At 39.4% G+C, this 19,514-nt stretch overlaps 1 protein-coding gene and 1 long non-coding RNA gene across 2 annotated transcripts in view; one reads left to right on the forward strand and one right to left on the reverse strand.

Moving 5' to 3' along the window:
* Positions 1-3,311, forward strand: part of SLC27A6 (solute carrier family 27 member 6) — a 60,856-nt gene extending 57,545 nt beyond the window's left edge. Inside the window, exon 10 of the mRNA XM_048851715.2 lies at positions 1,810-3,311. Within this exon, the coding sequence (XP_048707672.2) occupies positions 1,810-1,986 (177 nt within the window). The 3' untranslated portion in view covers positions 1,987-3,311. The remainder of the gene's footprint in view (positions 1-1,809) is intronic.
* LOC125637354 (uncharacterized) lies at positions 805-13,256 on the reverse strand. The gene is made up of 4 exons (XR_007356909.2): positions 13,104-13,256; positions 11,311-11,428; positions 6,883-6,925; positions 805-1,409 (listed from the first exon to the last, which is right to left on the reverse strand). It is a non-coding gene; the product is annotated as an uncharacterized LOC125637354 (long non-coding RNA).
* Between the last annotated feature and the right edge of the window lie 6,258 nt (positions 13,257-19,514).

Below are 19,514 nucleotides of genomic sequence, written 5' to 3' on the forward strand. Positions count from 1 at the left end.
TATGACCAGTCCTATTTACCATCTTCATTTATGATCTAAAAGGGGAAATTATACAGCATAGTAATGGAATTTGCACATTATGCTAAACTGGGAGGAGTCATGTACAGCTGTGAGGATGGAGATAATACAAAGAGATTTACAGAGATTAGAAACATGGACAGGGAATAACAAATTATATTCAGATTAATAAATGGTACCTAATGCATCTGAGAAAATAACCTGAAATCTATATAGTTAATGGAAGGGAGAGAGCTGGGAAGAAGTAATGCTGAAAGAGAAGGGGTGATAGTAGACAGCGAACTAGACATGCATTTGCAGTGTGACATAGCCACAAAAATGCCAAGGTATCCTGTATTGGAGCAAAGTTAACAAACCTTCTCTATATGGCTCTGATGCTCCTGCACCTGGAATAGTATATTTAATTCTGAGCACATATTACCAGAGAGATTTTGACAAATTGAAGGGAGTTGAAAGGAACATAATATTATCAGGAGGCTGGAGGAAAGGTTAAGAGCAAACTGTGTATTGTTTGTGTAAGCAACAGTAAAGGTGCAAGAGGTAATGCTACAAATTTCTGAAGGGTGTTAATAGCAAGGGGAGAGAGGAATGATGTATTGTTATAAATTGGAGTAGCTGGATGAAACTAGAAAAGCAAACCAGGCTAAATAGGGAGGAAAAAATTTCCTGACAGACAGATATGAGGTTCTGACTAACGTACCATTCCCCTTTCCCTCCCCCTTATCCCCCCCTTCCCCCGCCAGGAAGGAGTGATTTTAAAAATTAGACTAGGTAGAACATTACAAAGTATTTAGTAGAGAGCAATCCTGCATAGCAAGTGGATGGACTTGATCAGGGTTTCTCAGACTGGGGGTTGGGACCCCTCAGGGGGTCATGAGGCTATTACATGGGGGGGGTCGCACGCTGTCAGCCTCTATCCCAAACCCCGCTTTGCCTCCAGCATTTATAATCGTGTTAAATATGTAAAAAGGTGTTTTTAATTTATAAGGGGGGGTCGCACACAGAGGCTTGCTATGTGAAAGGGGTCACGAGTACAAAAGTTTGAGAACCACTGGACTGGATGATCCAATATGACTCTTCCATCTTCCGTTTCTGGATATTAGTATGGGAACTTATTGGGGGAATTCAGAGATGCTCATTTACATTATAAATAGAGGCTCTTGATTGTGACAGTCTATACTTTGTGAACATCTTCCTAAATTTTGTCTTTATAAATGTTCACAAACGCAGAGTAGTTAAGAAGCTGGGCTATTTCAGTCAAATGTGGGCTCTCCTATAAAGCCTTTGATTTGATACTACAGTTGCAAGATCCAAAATATAGTTTGCAACATTCTTCCCTCTTGTTTCAAACTCTTGTCCCATGCCAGCATGCGGGTTCTGTGGCTCAGTCCCTAAAGAGGGAGAGTAAGAGAATAAATTAGAGAGACATATATGTTTGTGTGTAGAAGAATATTTAATAGAGGGACAAGGAAACTCGAAATGTGGCCCAGCCTAGGCAACAATAAAAGGGCTAAGACCCAGATTGAATAGGAGGGAGGGTTAACTGTTGTCACCATGGAGCTGTCAGTCAGCAAGAAACGATTTTGCTCTGCTCCTTGTGGTTTTGGAACATAAGCAGGAAATTTCACGCTAGTCTTGATTGGGCCTCAGTTACTTAAGGGATGGACTGCAAATTTGTCATCACTGGGTAAACCAACCTTACACTTAAGTCAAGAAGGTAGGTGTCCATGCAGACGAGAAAAAGCATTAAATATTTCCACTTAACCTTAAATAATTTTCTTTCTCCCCTAGGAAACAATGGAAATGACAGGAACTTTCAAACAACAAAAATTTCGGTTGGTGAGGGAAGGGTTTAATCCATCTGCAATCACTGATCCACTTTATTTTTTATACAGTTCTAAAAAATCTTATATTCCATTAACCAAAGAACTTCATGACAAGATCTTATCTGGGCAACTGAAACTTTAATTAGTGTTAAATTAACAGATTTGATAACTACTTTGTAAGAAGCAACAAAGGCACTAAGTAATATTTCTATGTAGTTTGTATTCTTGATATTTTGCAGCCATATCTTTTTGGATTCAGAAGTTTCACTACACCTTTCAGTTTTGATCGTCACTGAACACTAATAATTTTCTATCTCCTGAAACACCAAATATACTTTATATTACTTATGAAACATGTTTAAAATGTATCTTCTTTGTGATTTGGGGTATGAACGTCTTGAACCTATTTTCTATATCAGACATGAATGAGTGATAGTTACAGAAAAATAATAATATACACAGAAATAAATTATATTGGAAAAATATACTACTGTTAGTATTGTTGCTTGAGACTAACATCTATTTTACTGTACTTAATAGTTTTCCTTTAAATTTCATAAAGCCAAATGATTATTTATAAAATGTTAAAATTAAAAAGGAACTGAAGAAAGGTAGGGAAAAAACCACAAACTATAATTTTCCTGCTCTATGAAAACATTGACTTAAGCTGCTTAGTTTCAATACATGGAAGGCATACAGCATACATTGTTCTTATCTCCTTCCCACATGGCATCTGGATCTTGGTTCTGTCCTCATCTGATTCCTAATCCACTTACCTTCTGCAGCATATTTAAATTCCTTGTCCACATGCAAGATGCAAGTTTACTGCTCTAAGGGCCCAGGCCAAAGCCGTTGAAGGCAATGGTGATCTCTCTGGCTTTTTCCATTCACTTCCATACATGGGGGAACCATCCCTCTTCCTGACCTTGTTTTCCATAATCCAATCTTAAACGCACACATGCCTAAAGCCTACAGATCATAATGCTCCCTCAAAGCAACATCAACAAGATAAATAAGAAGAGAGTTGGACATCAAAAAATCCTCTTAACAAAACATGGAACTAATGAAATGTGTGGTAGCTTCACTGCTCAGCAGCATGCCTTTTTGTTGTCATCTATTCCCTTCCTTCATTTGTACCTTGTCTCTTTAGACTGTAAACTTCTGAGGGCAGGGTATACTGTCTGGTAAAGCAACTAGCACACTTTTGGCACTGGATAAAAATATCCATGCATTGATGTGCATAGTCCTGGTCTGTTGGGTAGTGTCACTCAGATGTAGTTAGGACAAATGGATTGGAAGTCATTGCCAGCTGAGGGCAAAAATTGTTCTTAGAACATTAAAAAAAATGTATAAAACAAGAATATTAGTTCTTTAAAAGATTCATCTTAATTAACCAGTGGGTGCCTTGTTTTCTTAATGACTGATTCGGATTATTATTTGAAGGTATTTTAAAATTCTAGACATACATGCTAAAACACTGTTCTTAAGAGTTTTAAAATAAAGTGTAAAAGTTAAAATAAACTGTATTTGTGTCAGTCTGATTTAGGATTAATGACAAAGTTTTGTTTTGGGATTGGTTACATTATGCGCCTCACAGAGGACAGATGGCGGATTTAAAAAATATATTAGGTTAGATTGTCTCCTCTCCTGAACCTTCCTGTTATGCCAAATTTCTCCAATTAGTCCGTCAATCAGATGTGATATTTACAGACTTACAAAAATTGAGTCTTCTACTCCTCATTGTTCAAAATATAGTGATGCTGCTGCTGCTATTCAGCATTGGACACAACATCTCTTTATCCGGTATGATTGCAGCACAAAGACCACCTGAAAGTCGTAGTCTAAAATGGATTGCTTACAATTTACATCTTCTACTTTTATTTTTAACTTTAGAAGTCTGTTGAAGTCGTGTTATTAATGTTTATACTAGAATGTACAGTACAAATACTGTTTGAGATCAGAATGTTCACTGCTATTGGCCTTTAACTAAATATTGGTCTAATCTTTGCCTTTCTGCAGTCCTTTTTCCGATTACAAATTTGATTTGGACCTTAAAAAAATAAAAGGTCCTACCATTGCGCTATTTGAATGTACACTACCTTGCATGCTCCAACAACTCTCAGGGCTGATTTATTTTTGACATAAAGAAGGCTGCTTTAACTTAGGCTGGCTAGCAACAGCCTTCCAGGGGCTATCTGTTAGCTGGGATCACTAGAGAACAACAGAATTCCAGCAAAAGTCATGCCATTACATGAACCAATTTGCCATGTAGAAGATCTTATTGGCTCAACAAAAGCCTAGATTGTGGTTCTGGCTACTCAGCCAGGCAGAGGAGTGGCTGAATTAACTGTGCCCAGAGAGTGACTCCAGGCAGAAGTGGTAGGCATGTTCTGGGAGCGCTATATTACCCTTTGCCCCCAACAAACAAATGAGCAGGTATTGGGCACAGCCATGGTGGAGCTGGCTGGGTACAAGAAAGGAGGGCTATAGCAAAGTACTCCTGACCCTACCCTACAGCAAGAGGCCTCTCTGAGATGCAAAACCACCCTGAGTTTCTCCTAGGATGGTGCAATTTACACATCCCCCTTATTCTGGCCAGGTTTACACAAGAAACTTTTACCAGGATAATATCGGTTAGAGGCCTGATTCTTAACAACATTTTTGTAACAGCAAGAGCTTTAGAGTAAATGCATTTATCCTGTCAAAAATGTCCTTTTGCCAGTTTAGTTTGTTTGGGGAACTGCATTATTTTGCCACAATGAACTACGTCTCCACGGGGAAGTGGGGCTGCTGGTATAGCTGTCCCAGTGTAACTATATTGGGAAAGTCGTTCTAGTGTAGACCTGCTGTCTAGAATCAGCCTAATGACTCAATCTAAGCCAAAAGGAAAAAAAATCTTAAATTCAGTGTTGAGTACAGACAATATTTTAAGCACATTTTGCAATAGGGTGATTGACTGCCTTGATGCATATTATCTGAATTCTGATATTGAAAGAGTTCTGATTAATTCTGCTCTTTAATTCAAAATGACCTGCTGTGTGCAGATACCCACAATTTTCAAAAGGGTGAGTGATCCTTCAAACACAACTCTCAGTGTTTACTGTATGCAAGGAAACACGTTTGTTTTTAAAGTGTTAAAGAAAATGGCTTATGTAAGTTTTCCATTTGATATATGGCCAGATAATAGATTTTGGTAGATAGCTGTATTTCATAATGGAACTTATGTATTTGTGACCAAAGCTAATGAGATTACTGTGTGTATAATAGAAACGTAAGTGGCCAAACTATTTGTATTGGTTTCCAGATCAGACACCCTATTTCACTGATGCAGGAGATGTTTATAATCAGTTGCAAACTCTCACTATGGTGACATTTTTTATGTTTACATCAGTCAAGTCAACAGTTTACACAAAGTATACATTCAAAACACAGATCTGAGTTATGAAAGTGGAGCATTTTTTGTCCTATTAAATGAACAGATGACAGATGTTTAAGAAAAATACATTTTTTCTAATTGCAGTTACTCAGCCTAAGTAAACGTATTTGTTAGTGAGGCTGAGGATGTTTTTGTATAGTTTCGGGTTTTCATTCCAATTGGTAGGTGATGGATAGCTGAGGCTACAACTGGCCATTTTTTGAGTTGGCTACAAGATTCTACTTTTGCATTAAAAGGCCTTTTTCCCTTTTATTCACAGTGGTGAGCATTTATTCAGGTGAGTAGTCCCACTGAAACCAGTGGGTCTACTTGTGTGGATGACTGCTCACCAGTGTGAGTAAATGGGTCATCATTTTACCTTTAAGCAGGAGATCGCACCCATTTGGACCTATGCACAAGACAAATTCTAGCTAAATAGACAGGCCTTGACCTGATCCCTAAAGATTAAAAAAATCATAACAGGGTCACAAGACCTGCAAAACTCCAAAATTGAGGACCTTCCACCAAAATTGCTGTTCCACAAGGTTTCCAACACTCATTCCAACATTAATTTGAGCTCTGTGGCTGACCTCAATCATCATGAAGATATAGGGGAGGAGAGGTTGTCTATAAAGTACTCTGGACTGAGGCCAGATAGAGATTTATACAATATATTAAAAACAGTATGTGCAACAATGAAGAAACTAGTACAGTGTAATATGTTTGGGGTATCTAGCGCTACTGAGCACTGTATTGAAGTCATCAAGAAAAGTCACAAGGTGGAACACATTACGATAATCCAACTGTCATAACCATAAGGGTAGCCTAAAATTCCTCCTTACCTGTAAGGGGTTAAGAAGCTCAAATAACCTGGTTGGCACCTGACCAAAGGAACCAATGGGGACAAAGATACTTGCAAATCTGGGTGGGGGGAGAGGCTTTGTTTTGGGTTCGTTTCTGTGTTCATTCACTCTTGGGACTAAGAGGGACTGGACATCAATCCATGTCCTCCAAACCATTCTGAACCAGTCTCTCATATTACAGAAATTGTAAGTACAGCCAGGCAAGGCGTATTTATCTTTGTTTTCTCAACTTGTGAATTTTCCCTTTGCTGGAGGGAGGTTTATCCCTGTTTTGTTGTAACTTTGAAACTAAGGCTAGAGGGGGTTCCTCTGTGTTTTGTGCATCTTTTGTTACCCTGTAAAGTTATCTTCCAACCTGATTTTACAGAGGGGATTTTTACCTTTTCTTTTTTTTTTTAAATAAAATTATTCTTTCAAGAAATGATTGATTTTTTTTTTCAGTATACAAAGATCCAGGGATTTGGGTTTGTGTTCACTTTGTAACCAATTGGTTTGGATATTATTCTCAAACCTCCCCAGGAAAGGGGGTGTAAGGGCTTTGGGGGATATTTTGGGGGAACAGGAACACCAAGTGGTCCTTTCCCTGATTCTTTGTCTAAATCACTTGGTGCTGGCAGCATACTGTTCAAGTACAAGGTGGAATTTGTGTTTGGGAAAGTTTTTAACCTAAGCTGCTAAAAATAAGCTGAGGGGGTCTTGCATGCCAGTACCCACATCTTTACCTCAGAGTTCAGAGTGGGAAAAGAACCCTGACACCAACCTTGAAGATACAAAGTCATGCACCATCACTGTGAGGTCCACATCTGAAAGAAAAGGTCATACACAGTATATAACAGAGTAGGAAATGGTTTTCCCAACCTGCACAAATTCGAGATTTTGAAAAATTTTCCCATCCCAACTTGGGAAGAAAAAACAAAATTTCAAAAATTTTCATGAACTGAAAATGCGTGGAATAAAAAAGAGTTTATAACTATACATTCAATTAAATTTCTAAATAAAAAATCATTTTGGCCCAGAAGATAAAACTCTTTGGTTTTGTAAGTGTAAAAAGTCTCATTATGACAATTTTAAAAAAATGTTGAACAGGAAATTAACCAAAATCACTCCTTTCCCACAAATGGCTACCTTTCGCATCTCCCCCCCCCCAAAAAAACCCAACAAAACCAAAAACAAACCCCTCTTCCCCACCCCAAAAAACCCACACACAATTTTAATAGAATCATAGAAATATAGGGCTGGAAGCAACCTTGAAACCTTGTGAAGTCCAGCCTCCTATGTTGAGGATGGAACAAGTAAATCTAGACCATCTCTGACAAGTGATTGTACAACCTGTGCTTGAAAAGCCTTCAATGCTGGGGATTCCACCGCCTCTCTGGGTAACTACTGCAGTGCTTAACTACCCTTAGAGTAGAAAGTTTTTCCTAATATCTAACCTAAAGCTCCCTTACAGCAGATTAAGCCCATTACTTCTTAGTCTACTTTCAGTGGGCCTGGAGAACAATTGATCACCATCTTCTTTATAACAGTCCTTAACATACTTGAAGACTTATGATCAGGTCCCCCCTTTGTTTTCTTTTTCTCAAAACTAAACATGCCCTTTAACCTTTCCTCCCAGATTAGATTGTCTAAATTTATCATTTTTGTTGCTTTCCTCCAGACTCTTTCCAGTTTGTCCACATCTTTCCTAAAGTGCCCAGAATTGGACACAATACTTCAGCTGAGGCCTCACCACTGCCAAAGAGAGATGGACAATTACCTCCTGTATCTGACATACAACACTTCTCTGAATACACACATAATGATATTAGTCAATTTTGCAACTGTATCACATTGATGACTCTCATTCAATTTGTGATCTACTATAGTCCTCAGATCCTTTTCAGTAGTGCTACCACTTAGTCCCCATTTAGTAGCTGTGCATTTAATTTTTCCTTCCTAAGTACTTTGTACTTGTCTTTATTGAATTTCATCGTATTGGTTTCAGACCAATTCTCTAATTTGTTACGGTCATTTTATATTCTAATCCTGTCCTCCAAAGTGCTTACAACCCCTCCTACCTGCTTGTCATCTCCAAATTTTACAAGCATACTCTCCACTCTATTATCCAAGTCATTAATTATTATCCTGTGTCCCCCCACTAGATACACTTTGCCAGTTTGATGGCAAACTCATTGAGTACAGTTTTTCAAACAATTGTTCCCCTACCTAATAGTAATTTCATCTAGACCCCATTTTCCTAGTTTGCTTATGTGAATGTTGTAAGGGATTGTGTCAAAAGCCTTATTAAAATCAAGGTATATTATGTATACTGTTTCTGCTTTATCTACTATGGTGGTAACCAGGTCAAAGAAGGAAATTAGGGTGATTTGGCATGATTTGTTCTTGATATATCCATGCTGGCTATTTCTTATAACCTTATTATTTTCTAGGTGGCGTCCAGAACTGGGGACAGTACTCCAGCTGAGGCCTTACCTGTGCCAAATAGAGCAGGACAATTATGTCCCACATCTTACATACCACACTCCTGTTAAATTACCCCCAAAAGACATTAGCCTTTTTTGCAACTGCATCACATTGTTGACTCGTATTCAATCTGTGATTCACTATAATCCCCAGATCCTTTTCAGCACTACTACTGCCTAGCCCCATTTTTGTAGTTGTGCATTTAATTTTTCCTTCCTAGGTGTAGTATTTCATACTTGTTACTAAATTTCATCTGGTGGATTTCAGACCAATTCACCGATTGGTCAAGGTCATTTGGAATTCTAATCCTGTCTTCCAAAGTGCTTGCCACCCCTCCCCCTCCCATCTAGGTGTCATCCACAGTTTTTATAAGCATACTCTCCACTCAGTTAGCCGTGTCATTAATGAAAATATTGATTAGTACCAGCCACAGAACAGGACCCCTGCAGAACCTCACTAAATACTACATCTCCATTTAACAGCAAACCATTGATAACCACTTTTTGAGAATGGTCTCTCAACCAGTTATGTACCCATTTCATAGTAATTTCATCTAGACCACATTTTTCTTGTTTGCTTATGATGGTAGATTGTGCATGACATCTTTAATCTGAAGATAAACGGAAAGATAGCATTGCTTTATAAAAATATTTGTAATTCTACATTTTGCTAGCAACAAGGCCAATGGTATAAATTTAGCTGATTCTTTTTCCATTAGAGTAATGATCAAGGCTAGGAGATAATCCGATAGGTGACCTGTTAGTACATTAAAGCATGGTAATAATGTTTTGTTTCTGAGATCATATACATCTAGAAAGTCATATTTCATCATAAAATGAACCCCCCCCACCTTTTTTTAACGTGGCGCCTCTGCCCCTTTTTCCATTGTGAAGGGCATTATCTAATTTGTCTGAGGAGAAGGTTTCACATGTCATATGAAAATATCTGTAATCTGTCATTAATGGAATGTTTTTGTTGGGATATTCATGTTCAAGATAATAGGGCTGACTCACCACTGCTTCACTGCCATTTTACATCAGCAGAACTGCATTAGACTGGAGAATCAGACCCTGTTACGCTATTCTGGTACAAACTTGAAAGAGTCTGAGTCTGGAGACTGTAGCCATTCCAGTTTGTGTGTATTTGTTATTTCAAAGACCTTTCTGCTTCTTGTATGATATTTAAAAATGACACGTATTTAGCAAAACGTTAATCTTTCTGGTTTTATCATTTGTATGTAAGTCAAAGTATTACAGAAATAAGCAAGTAACAGTATTAGGATATACCATAACATTAAATGAAAGCTCGGTCTTAAGTCATTGATCACAAGTTTTAATTTTCCTGATTGTTTTAGAACAATGAGAAAAGCATTAATTGTAAGGAACATAATAAAACACCCAATGTATTCATGTGACTATCACGTTGTGAGGTGCTTCAGAGTTTTGCTTTCTTTTCTAAATTCCAAAAAATGTATTTTACTATTCCGCTTGAACTAATTTCTGAGGATTATTGGACACGAGAAGGATTTTAGCCAGTCATCACCCAGAAAAGTCAAATGCTATTATCTCATGAACAGTATTGAAGTTTTTATTGACACTGCTGTTCTCACTCAGTTGAATTCAATGGAATTATACCAGGAGTGGTTTTGGCCCTACATATCCAGTCATATCTCTCCATATTCACAAAAATTCCATTCAATTATTTACTTTTTAGACCTGGCCTCATTTTATAACCTATCCTTGAACAATTAGTCATACAAGCCTTGCCCCCCAATAGTGGCATCACTGAAAAGGCCAAGAAAGCTGCAGCACAAAACTTTCAGAAAAGCAAGAAACAATTTTATTTTTATTTCTTGAGGTGTGTTGATTCTTCTTTTGCCCTGAATAAGAAATAGTGTTCATTGGGCCAAAAGAAATCTGATGAGGTTCAACAAGGACAAGTGCAGAGTCCTGCACTTAGGACGGAAGAATCCAATGCACCGCTACAGACTAGGGACCAAATGGCTCGGCAGCAGTTCTGCAGAAAAGGACCTAGGGGTTACAGTGGACGAGAAGCTGGATATGAGTCAACAGTGTGCCCTTGTTGCCAAGAAGGCCAATGGCATTTTGGGATGTATAAGTAGGGGCATTGCCAGCAGGTCGAGGGACGTGATCGTTCCCCTCTATTCGACACTGGTGAGGCCTCATCTGGAGTTCTGTGTCCAGTTTTGGGCCCCACACTACAAGAAGGATGTGGAAAAATTGGAAAGAGTCCAGCGGACGGCAACAAAAATGATTAGGGGTCTAGAACACATGACTTATGAGGAGAGGCTGAGGGAACTGGGGATGTTTAGTCTGCAGAAGAGAAGAATGAGGGAGGATTTGATAGCTGCTTTCAACTACCTGAAAGGGGGTTCCAAAGAGGATGGCTCTAGACTGTTCTCAGTGGTAGCAGATGACAGAATGAGGAGTAATGGTTTCAAGTTGCAGTGGGGGAGATTTAGGTTGGATATTAGGAAAAACTTTTTCACTAGGAGGGTGGTGAAACACTGGAATGCGTTACCTAGGGAGGTGGTGGAATCTCCTTCCTTAGAAGTTTTTAAGGTCAGGCTTGACAAAGCCCTGGCTGCGATGATTTAATTGGGGATCGGTCCTGCTTTGAGCAGGGGGTTGGACTAGATGACCTCCTGAGGTCCCTTCCAACCCTGATACTCTATGATTGATTCATTGCATTGGAGCATACTCACGATAAATAACTTCTAAATGTTTCAGTTGCACTTGGATGCTTAATTGCAGAAGGAGATGGCTGCCACTCAGACCTCACTACCGTGAACATAATCTGTTACTTACACAGGTGTTTCAGACCTGCATGGAATATAAGACCACAGATTCTGTTCTCTCAGGGTGATCTACTCCTACAATTTCAAATTTTCTCTGTGCTAGGCATCTTAATTCCTTTGCATTCTGTTTCTCCATTAAAAATAAAAGTAAATCCTGTGGAAGAATCTGGCATGGAGTAAATCTTAATTTAATGCACACTCACTCATGGATCAAGGATTTCATGAATTAAATAGGTCAGTCTCAGGAGTAATAAAAACCTCATTCTTTGAATAGCTGATAATGCAGACATTTGTCAGGCAGATGTAAGAGGAATCGAGTTAAAAAATCTTTAAAGGAGCATTTGAGTTTGTAAATTACATCTGCAGGATAAAATATTAAGAACTGGCAAATTAAGAAGTATAGAGTAATTGTCTTTAATTTTAAAAATAGATACAAATGAGAATGGTCCCTGACAGTGGAGGAGCAGAAAGGAGAAATCTCTTTTCTTCTGAGCTCCATTTTTAATTTCCATAGTTTCTACAACGTTAATATTTGTTGATGTTCATTATTCTCCATGACATATCAATTACAGCTGGAACCGCTCTTTTTGATTTAGTTACTGTATGCCAAAAGGAAAAACAAAGGAACAAATTCTGATACTACTCTGATGGCCATGGTATACAAACAACAGAATAAAACAAAATTCCTTTTGACAACAATGGGAGTTTTGGTTGATTGAGGGCTACGAAATTTGGTTCAAAGTGACTTTTTATTATCAAAGTCTAAAAGCCAACTTATTGGGCTTTATCAAATCTCCCATGCCAGGCTTCACATGTCATTTCCCCCTGTAGTTCCAGACAAGTCTGCTTTTTTGAAGTCCTATATTCTTCTGCTCTCACTCCTACCTTTCCTTAGGATCATGAAGTCTATCTCACTTCATGATCACTTTCACCCAAATTGTCTTCCACCTTCAGATTAGCAACCAAATCCTCCCTGTTGGCTAGAATCAAACCTAAAATGGCTGTTCCCTGGGTTACTTCCTCCACTTTCTGAAACAGAAAGTTGTCCCTAGTACATTCCAAGAATTTGTTGGAAATGTTGTGTTTTGCTGTATTACTTTTCCAACAGATGTCTGTGTAGCTAAAGTCCCCAACTGCTACAGGGTGTTGTGTTTTGAATATTTCTGTTATTTGTTCTAGAAATGCCTCCTCCTCCTCCTCTTCCTGATTTGATGGCCTATAGTAGACCCCTATCCTGATGTCACCCATATTTTCCAACTTTTATCTTTCCCCAGTGACTTTCAACTGGTCTTTCTCTCACCTTCTTCTGGACCTGAGAACAAGTTATATATTCTTGATGTATAATGCAACAGCTCCTCCCTTTCTTCCCTGCCTATTCTTCCTCAACAAGTTATAGCTCTCTATACCAATATTCTAGTCATGAGATTTATCCTCCCAAGTCACTGTGATGCCAATTAAATCATAATTCAACTTATGTACTAATACATCCAGTTCATTTCCTATATTCCTTGCATTTGTGTGTAGACATCTAAGATGCTGAACAGATTCCTCCACTGATTTTCCTATTGTTGTTCGTAATTTTCCATGCTTCCCCCCTGCCACCCCAAAACATCTAACTCTCTGTTAAGGTTGCTTTTTTTATGCTTACCTGGTAGCATTTGTCACTGCCCCTTTTAAAGCTAGTTTAAAGCTCTACTCACCAGGTTGGCAGGTTGATGCACAATTTATGTTCTTCCTCTTCTTGGTCAGGCGGACCCCATCTCTTCCCAGCAGTCCTCCTTCTCAGAACAGCATGTTCAGTTCCTAGGGTGATAATCTGAAGGTACAGACTAGAGACCAAGGACACTGTTCTTCCTTCCTACACTGGGACAGGAATGGAAGAAGATTGGATGGAAGTGGTGTTCTTAGCCACTGCTCCCTACATTCTGGCACAGTCAGGAGCCTGCCCAGCCCCTGATGTAAGTAGCTCTCAGTCTCAGTACAATGTCTCTGGCTAAGCCCAGACCCTTCCCTGGCCTACCCGTTTCCTCCCAATATGGAGGGACTTTGAGCATGGTTAGAGTCCTCTTGCTATCTCTACATCAATGGGCAAGGCCTCATGCTCAGAGAATATTCTCAGGGAGCAACTCCTGCCCCCTTTAATACCCATTTGTACTGCCAGAGTGACACAAAGTGTAACCGTAAATTGGGCCCCAGGTGTGGATAAAATAGGCCTATGACACAAGTTAGGGTCTAATTTGGGCATAATTCCCTCTTTCTCTGCACGGTTGAGGCAGTGAAAGTGATCTCATTGGCAATCAACTATCATAAACATTTCAGATAGTCAAACCTTCCACTAGAAAATCACATTGCTGTATATCAGATTTAATCATTTCCCCCCATCCTTTAACTTGCCTCAAACATTATATTTGTAAGCTCATCATATGATAAATGCTTTTAAAAGACAATGGTCTCCCAGTACTTTCTGCCAGCATATTGTATGTAATCACAGGAATATGCATCTCATGATAGTACAGATATTACATGAATATCTAGATATTCATTAAAAACTATCAGAATACCCACATATTTGTGTGTGGGGGGGGAAATCTCTATTCTCCCGGGCCTGACTCTGAACAGAGAGTTCAGATGGCCCCATTAACAAGGAGGGATTTCACTGGGGGCTCTGCACAGGGATCTGCTACATGAGGTTCATTGAAGGGTCAGGACCTTCTTTTTCCACTGCACTTGTTCATCTGATTTACAGCCCACAGGAAGAAGCAATATTTGGTTCTCACACCTTAAAGAACTATAATGTAAATACACAACTCACAGCATTAGGAGAGACAAGGTGATGCTGGAAAGATGGAAGGATATGATAATCCCACTTTTCACATGCAGTTAAGTATTCAGTATCTGAATAAGAAGTCAGCACCAGTTGAGAATTCAGAGACATAAAATTATAAACCTTTTTATAATCAATTGATAAGCAATAAATACTTTAATAGAAATGACTACTTTCTATATAATAAATATCCACTTCTGGATTCTAGCTTTAGGGCTGCAATATAATGAGCACCTCAATTTAAGGCTGGCAGCAGTATATTTCCTGCTCATTGTATTTTATTTATTTATTTCAATTTCTTTGACCTGTCTACCAATGGCTCTAGGCACTTTATACAGTTAAAACATACAACATCAGACTAAATCTACAAAATACATGATGCACACTGCATAATATTATGCCAATACCCATGCTGGAAGAAATAATTATAACAAAAATAATCCCACACAAACACTCTATTACTTTAAAAAAAAGGAATACTTGTGGCACCTTAGAGACTAACAAATATATTTGAACATAAGCTTTCGTGAGCTACATTTATGCTCAGATAAATTTGTTAGTCTCTAAGGTGCCACAAGTCCTCCTTTTCTTTTTGCGAATACAGACTAACACGGCTGCTACTCTGAAATCTATTACTTTAGTGATTTCTTCCCATGTCTTAAAGGTTAAGAAATTCTGGTTCTGAAGGTCCAAAGTGGGGACCTTCCACAATCCAGGAAAGGTCACACTAGTCTCACCAAGCAGAGATTACCTTTTTTTTTCTCTTTGCCACAGTCACTACCTAATCATCTAGCAATAATCCCAGATCTAATGACTCCCCCTCTTTACACAACATAGGTAACATGAAGGAACCACAAGGGAAGAGTGGTATCTGCATAATTATGTTTACTAAACATATGTATAACAAGAAAGGCCTAGCTACATGCACTCCTGCTCTGATAGGGTTCAGGTGGCTTCTTTATCAATTTGACCTTTAGTACATTCTACAGAGGTAACAGATCTAGGAGCAAAAGCAACAGCCTTTCAGGTTGTTGACTTAAAGGCTTGGCCATTGAAATGTACTCTCTCTCTAGACAAAAGGTCGGCTCTCAACCAAGAGAACTGGTTTGTCACAGGAGAGGTCACCTATCAATGAAGTTACTTGGTAGGATTCTGTGGTCTCCTGTTGAGGCTGACCAAGGAGTCACCTGACAAAGGAGATTGGAAGGCTATAAAGGGCAGAAGCTGCTCTGTTTGGTCTTTCTCTTCAGACATGTCACACCAGCTTAAATGAGGGAAGTTGCTGCAGGAGCTGGATGAAGTCAGGGGAAGGAGTGGACCCTGCCTGCCTGAATACAGATGATTCTCTAAGGACAACCAAAGGAAAGATGAACTAGAATAAGGGGAAATGCATGCAGGGTTTATATTTTTTAATAGATCTGTGTAATTCTCATGTGATCAAAGAAGTAGCAATAATGATTTAGAATTCTGTGGAACGTGTCTGTATGTTATTGGCTATACCTACCATGTAGCCCCTTGCACAAGGCTTACATCTTCAGTGGGATTCTAGCAGTGGGTGTATTTAAGCTACAGGAGTCTGAGGAATCACTACTGGTTCCAAGGGGCAGGGGACAGTGAGGTCTCAGCTCCCAGGCAGGAGTGTTAGGTAGAGCTCTGCATTCCAAGAGTGCCCTTGAGGGCCCTAGGACTTGGATGGTGCCTGGGCTTTGTTACGACTCCAGAGGCTTAAAACATCCAGGGATCCAGAGACTGGATTCTCACAAAGTGATCTGGTGGGCTGTCACCAAAGGTAGCCACACTGGATCTGTGACCACCTCCATTGCCCTCTTGTTTAATTTTTCAAACAACCACCTTCATGCTTTTTCACATGTTGCCCTTCATGCTTGGAAGGTGCTCCCCATAAACACCCACAAAACTATCTCATTATGATCCTTCAAAACCCTCCTTAAAACTCTCCATTGCCATGAAGCCTACAAAAAACTTGACAATGGCTAGGTTGCTGGTGTGCAGCAGAGACCATTGCATATCATGCTGACCAATATTGTCTCATTATTTCCTTGTACTTCCCCATAACTCTATCTGTATCCATCTGTTGTCTCTTGTCTTATACATAGACTGAGTCTTTGCCCCAAAGAGCTTAATCTTTTTGTTCTGTGTTTCCTCTCATAATGGAGTCCTGCTCCATGACACTACAATAAAAGAAATAAATAATAATAATGTAGGTATTCTGTTGCGGTCTCTTACTTCTTTCTTAGGGCTTATTCAACAACAGCCAGTTCCCCCCCCTTGGTACTGAGAATCCATTCAGCAAATTGATGGTTTTCAAATACATAATATGAAAATTAAATTCCCACAGAAAATTAGAAGCTTCTAAGGTAAATATGGGCAGACACAGCTCTAACCTTTATATATGAATCTGGGAGTGACGGGTAAGTAAAGATGTTGACTTTAGATATTGAATACTAAAACTGGAAACAAAGTGCGGAGGACAAGCTGCTATAATTTTTAGAAATGGCACATCACAGATTAAGATCAACGAAAACTGATTAATTCAAATAGGATAAATAGGATTCACACAGATTATTGAACTTGTCACCTTTTTCATTTGGAGAACTGGAATTGATTCAAGCTAACTGACTGACCCATAAAATTGTTCAGTTCAAATGCTTCTACTTAATCGTATTAAGTGACTGGCTGTAGTCATTAACTGTATCAGCAGAACAGTAAGCCTAGATAAGCAATTAAAAAATAAATCCTGAACAACTGGCTAGTTGGCAGGCGTGACTACATGTTCTTCACAGACTTTGAAACTCATCTCAAAATGTGTATTTCTAATATAACAAAAATAATAACTTGTAATTAACTTCAAAACATCCCAGTAAGGAACATACTATTATGTTTACTGTACAGCTATGTAACCTGAGAATGGAGAGTTTAAGTCACTTGGCAAATGTCAGATAGTAGATCAGTGGCAGAACCAGAAATCAAAGTCAAGGGTGCCTGCTTCTAAGTCCCTTGCTCTAAGAAAATATTTGCAGATGACATTAGTTCTAAAGGGTTGATCCTAAGTATGCTAAATGATTGATACATTTTAGATATGCTACATTGATATGTTGGCTTTATGTTCTCTTAACATAGCGGAATTGTGTTCATACTTTTGCACTGAACCTTAAATGTATGCTAGGAGAAAATCTTTATCTAAATTAAGCCATGTAGATCACAGAGAGGCAGCTGCGGTTTCCACTAAACTAGACCATTCTTTCTTTCCCTGCTAATCCATGTGATTCATTACTTTAATCATTATGGGCCTGATTCTTCCACTCTTTACCACAGGGAGTGGTGTCTACTCATATGAGCAATCCTATTGATTTCAGTGGGACTACTTATGTAAGTACTAACTCAACATAAGTAAGGATGGCAGAAATGGGCCGTTATTAGTCATATTGTGGTATAAGTTCTGACCTCATTAGTGTCTGTGCAAACTTGCTGAATTTAGTGGGAGAAAATTAGGACAGAGTCAATGTATGTTTTGGACCGGTATCTTGATACACTTTTAAGATTCTTTTGGTATAACTTCTGCTTACAGAGAATCAGAACATTAGTTTGAATGTCTGCTCCTGTAACGTAGAATTTTCACTAAAAACAGCTGCTGAATGGGGTCTTCATTAATCAGTTAAGGCTGTTTTAGTGTCTGCCAAATGTGACAATTTACCATCAACAGGGAAAAATACAAAATTGAAGGACTACATTTGCTAGCAACTGTATTTTTTTAATCAAGCATAAGATTTATTCTCTGCTAAATTTGCAGTCAAGTTAGTTCTTGAGCATTATGATAATTGTATATCACACAGTCACAGATTTCCAACATGTGTATTTTAGAGAGGTAGACATTCAGTAAAGTCTGTGAACTGTTTTGAACTGGATGACCATCGGAAACTTATCAGACTGTATTTTGCATTAAAATGTATTAACCTATCATATATGTCCATCATGACACGATGAAAAACTGAATCTAAATCAAAGTCAAAGCTCAGGCTGCAAAGCATTTTTTTTTTTTAAAAGAAAGAATTAAAACACAGGCAGTCTTCAGGCCATATCAATGGCATATTTATTATATATGCACACATAATATTACAGTCTCCATACTGTTAAAGCCTTAAACATGCAGCAAATCCTCGCTGAAGCACACACTGCAGATAAAGGACAATTTTTGTTTAAGTATCAGATTGTTTCATACTTTCCATTTCACTATGTAATGATAAATCTTATCTTTACTGGCTGGTAATCAGATCTAATGCCAGCAGCACTCCATAGGATGTGTTCACTCCATGAAATACCTTTATCCATTTGAGGTAATTACCAAATAGGAATAGTCTCAAAGAATTATCAGGTTTTATAAAGGATTATAAAGTTATAAAACTGACTTTTAGGCACTACCAACAAGTGCTAGACACAGGCCAACACGAGCTCAGGGCAGTCAGCCCTGGCAGCAATTCCACATTATGACACAAACAGCTCCCTGCCCCCATTCTCTACGTTGGGTGCACGGAGCATGCTCACCCGAACTGAGCATGCTCAGTAACCTTCGCTGTTGCCACTGCCCTCTCTTTGCCCTTACTTCTACTTGTGATTTGCTGCCTCCTCTTTGGAGGAGTTAAAGAGGATGGGGGGGGGGGGGGGGGGCAAATCACAGCGTGTGTGTGTGTGTGTGTGTGGTGTCAGTAGCTGAGCAGGAAGCAGAAATTTACTGGCCGCGGGGCTCAAGCTACTGTAGGTAGCTGCAGGAGAGGGGCTGAAGGGGAAAATCGGGGGTGGGGGCCGGGTTTAAGCCCGGGGGGAGACGCTGCCGGACCCTATGGAGGGACAAAACCCCCGTTTGGGGGGGAGAGGGGAACAGTGGCCCCGTGGGATTGAGCCGCGTGCTGTGCTCGCAAATCTAGGGGCGTGGGGGGTGCAGAGGCGTGTTTCGTTCTCCTCACAGGAGGCTGCATGTCAGGCGGGGGGGTTCCTGGGGCCGGGTTCTTAAAGGCCCAGGCCCCCCAGTGCCTAGACTGTCAATAGACACCGCAGCTGCAGGGCTAGGTTACTGCTACAGCCAGGAGACGGAATGCTGTGAAATATTGTATAGACACCCCTACCCCCCCGGAAACTCTGTACCTCATATTTGAATATGTAAAAGAGTCTTCTATCAGTTTCTATGTCTATATGAAATCACTGCAGCTCCTTTCTCTTATATAACATGCTGAGTTGCTAACTCCCTCCCAGAGCCCATGTCTGGACCCGCTCC

This window comes from Caretta caretta, chromosome 5, assembly GCF_965140235.1.
Source record: "Caretta caretta isolate rCarCar2 chromosome 5, rCarCar1.hap1, whole genome shotgun sequence".
Taxonomy (NCBI): domain Eukaryota; kingdom Metazoa; phylum Chordata; order Testudines; family Cheloniidae; genus Caretta; species Caretta caretta.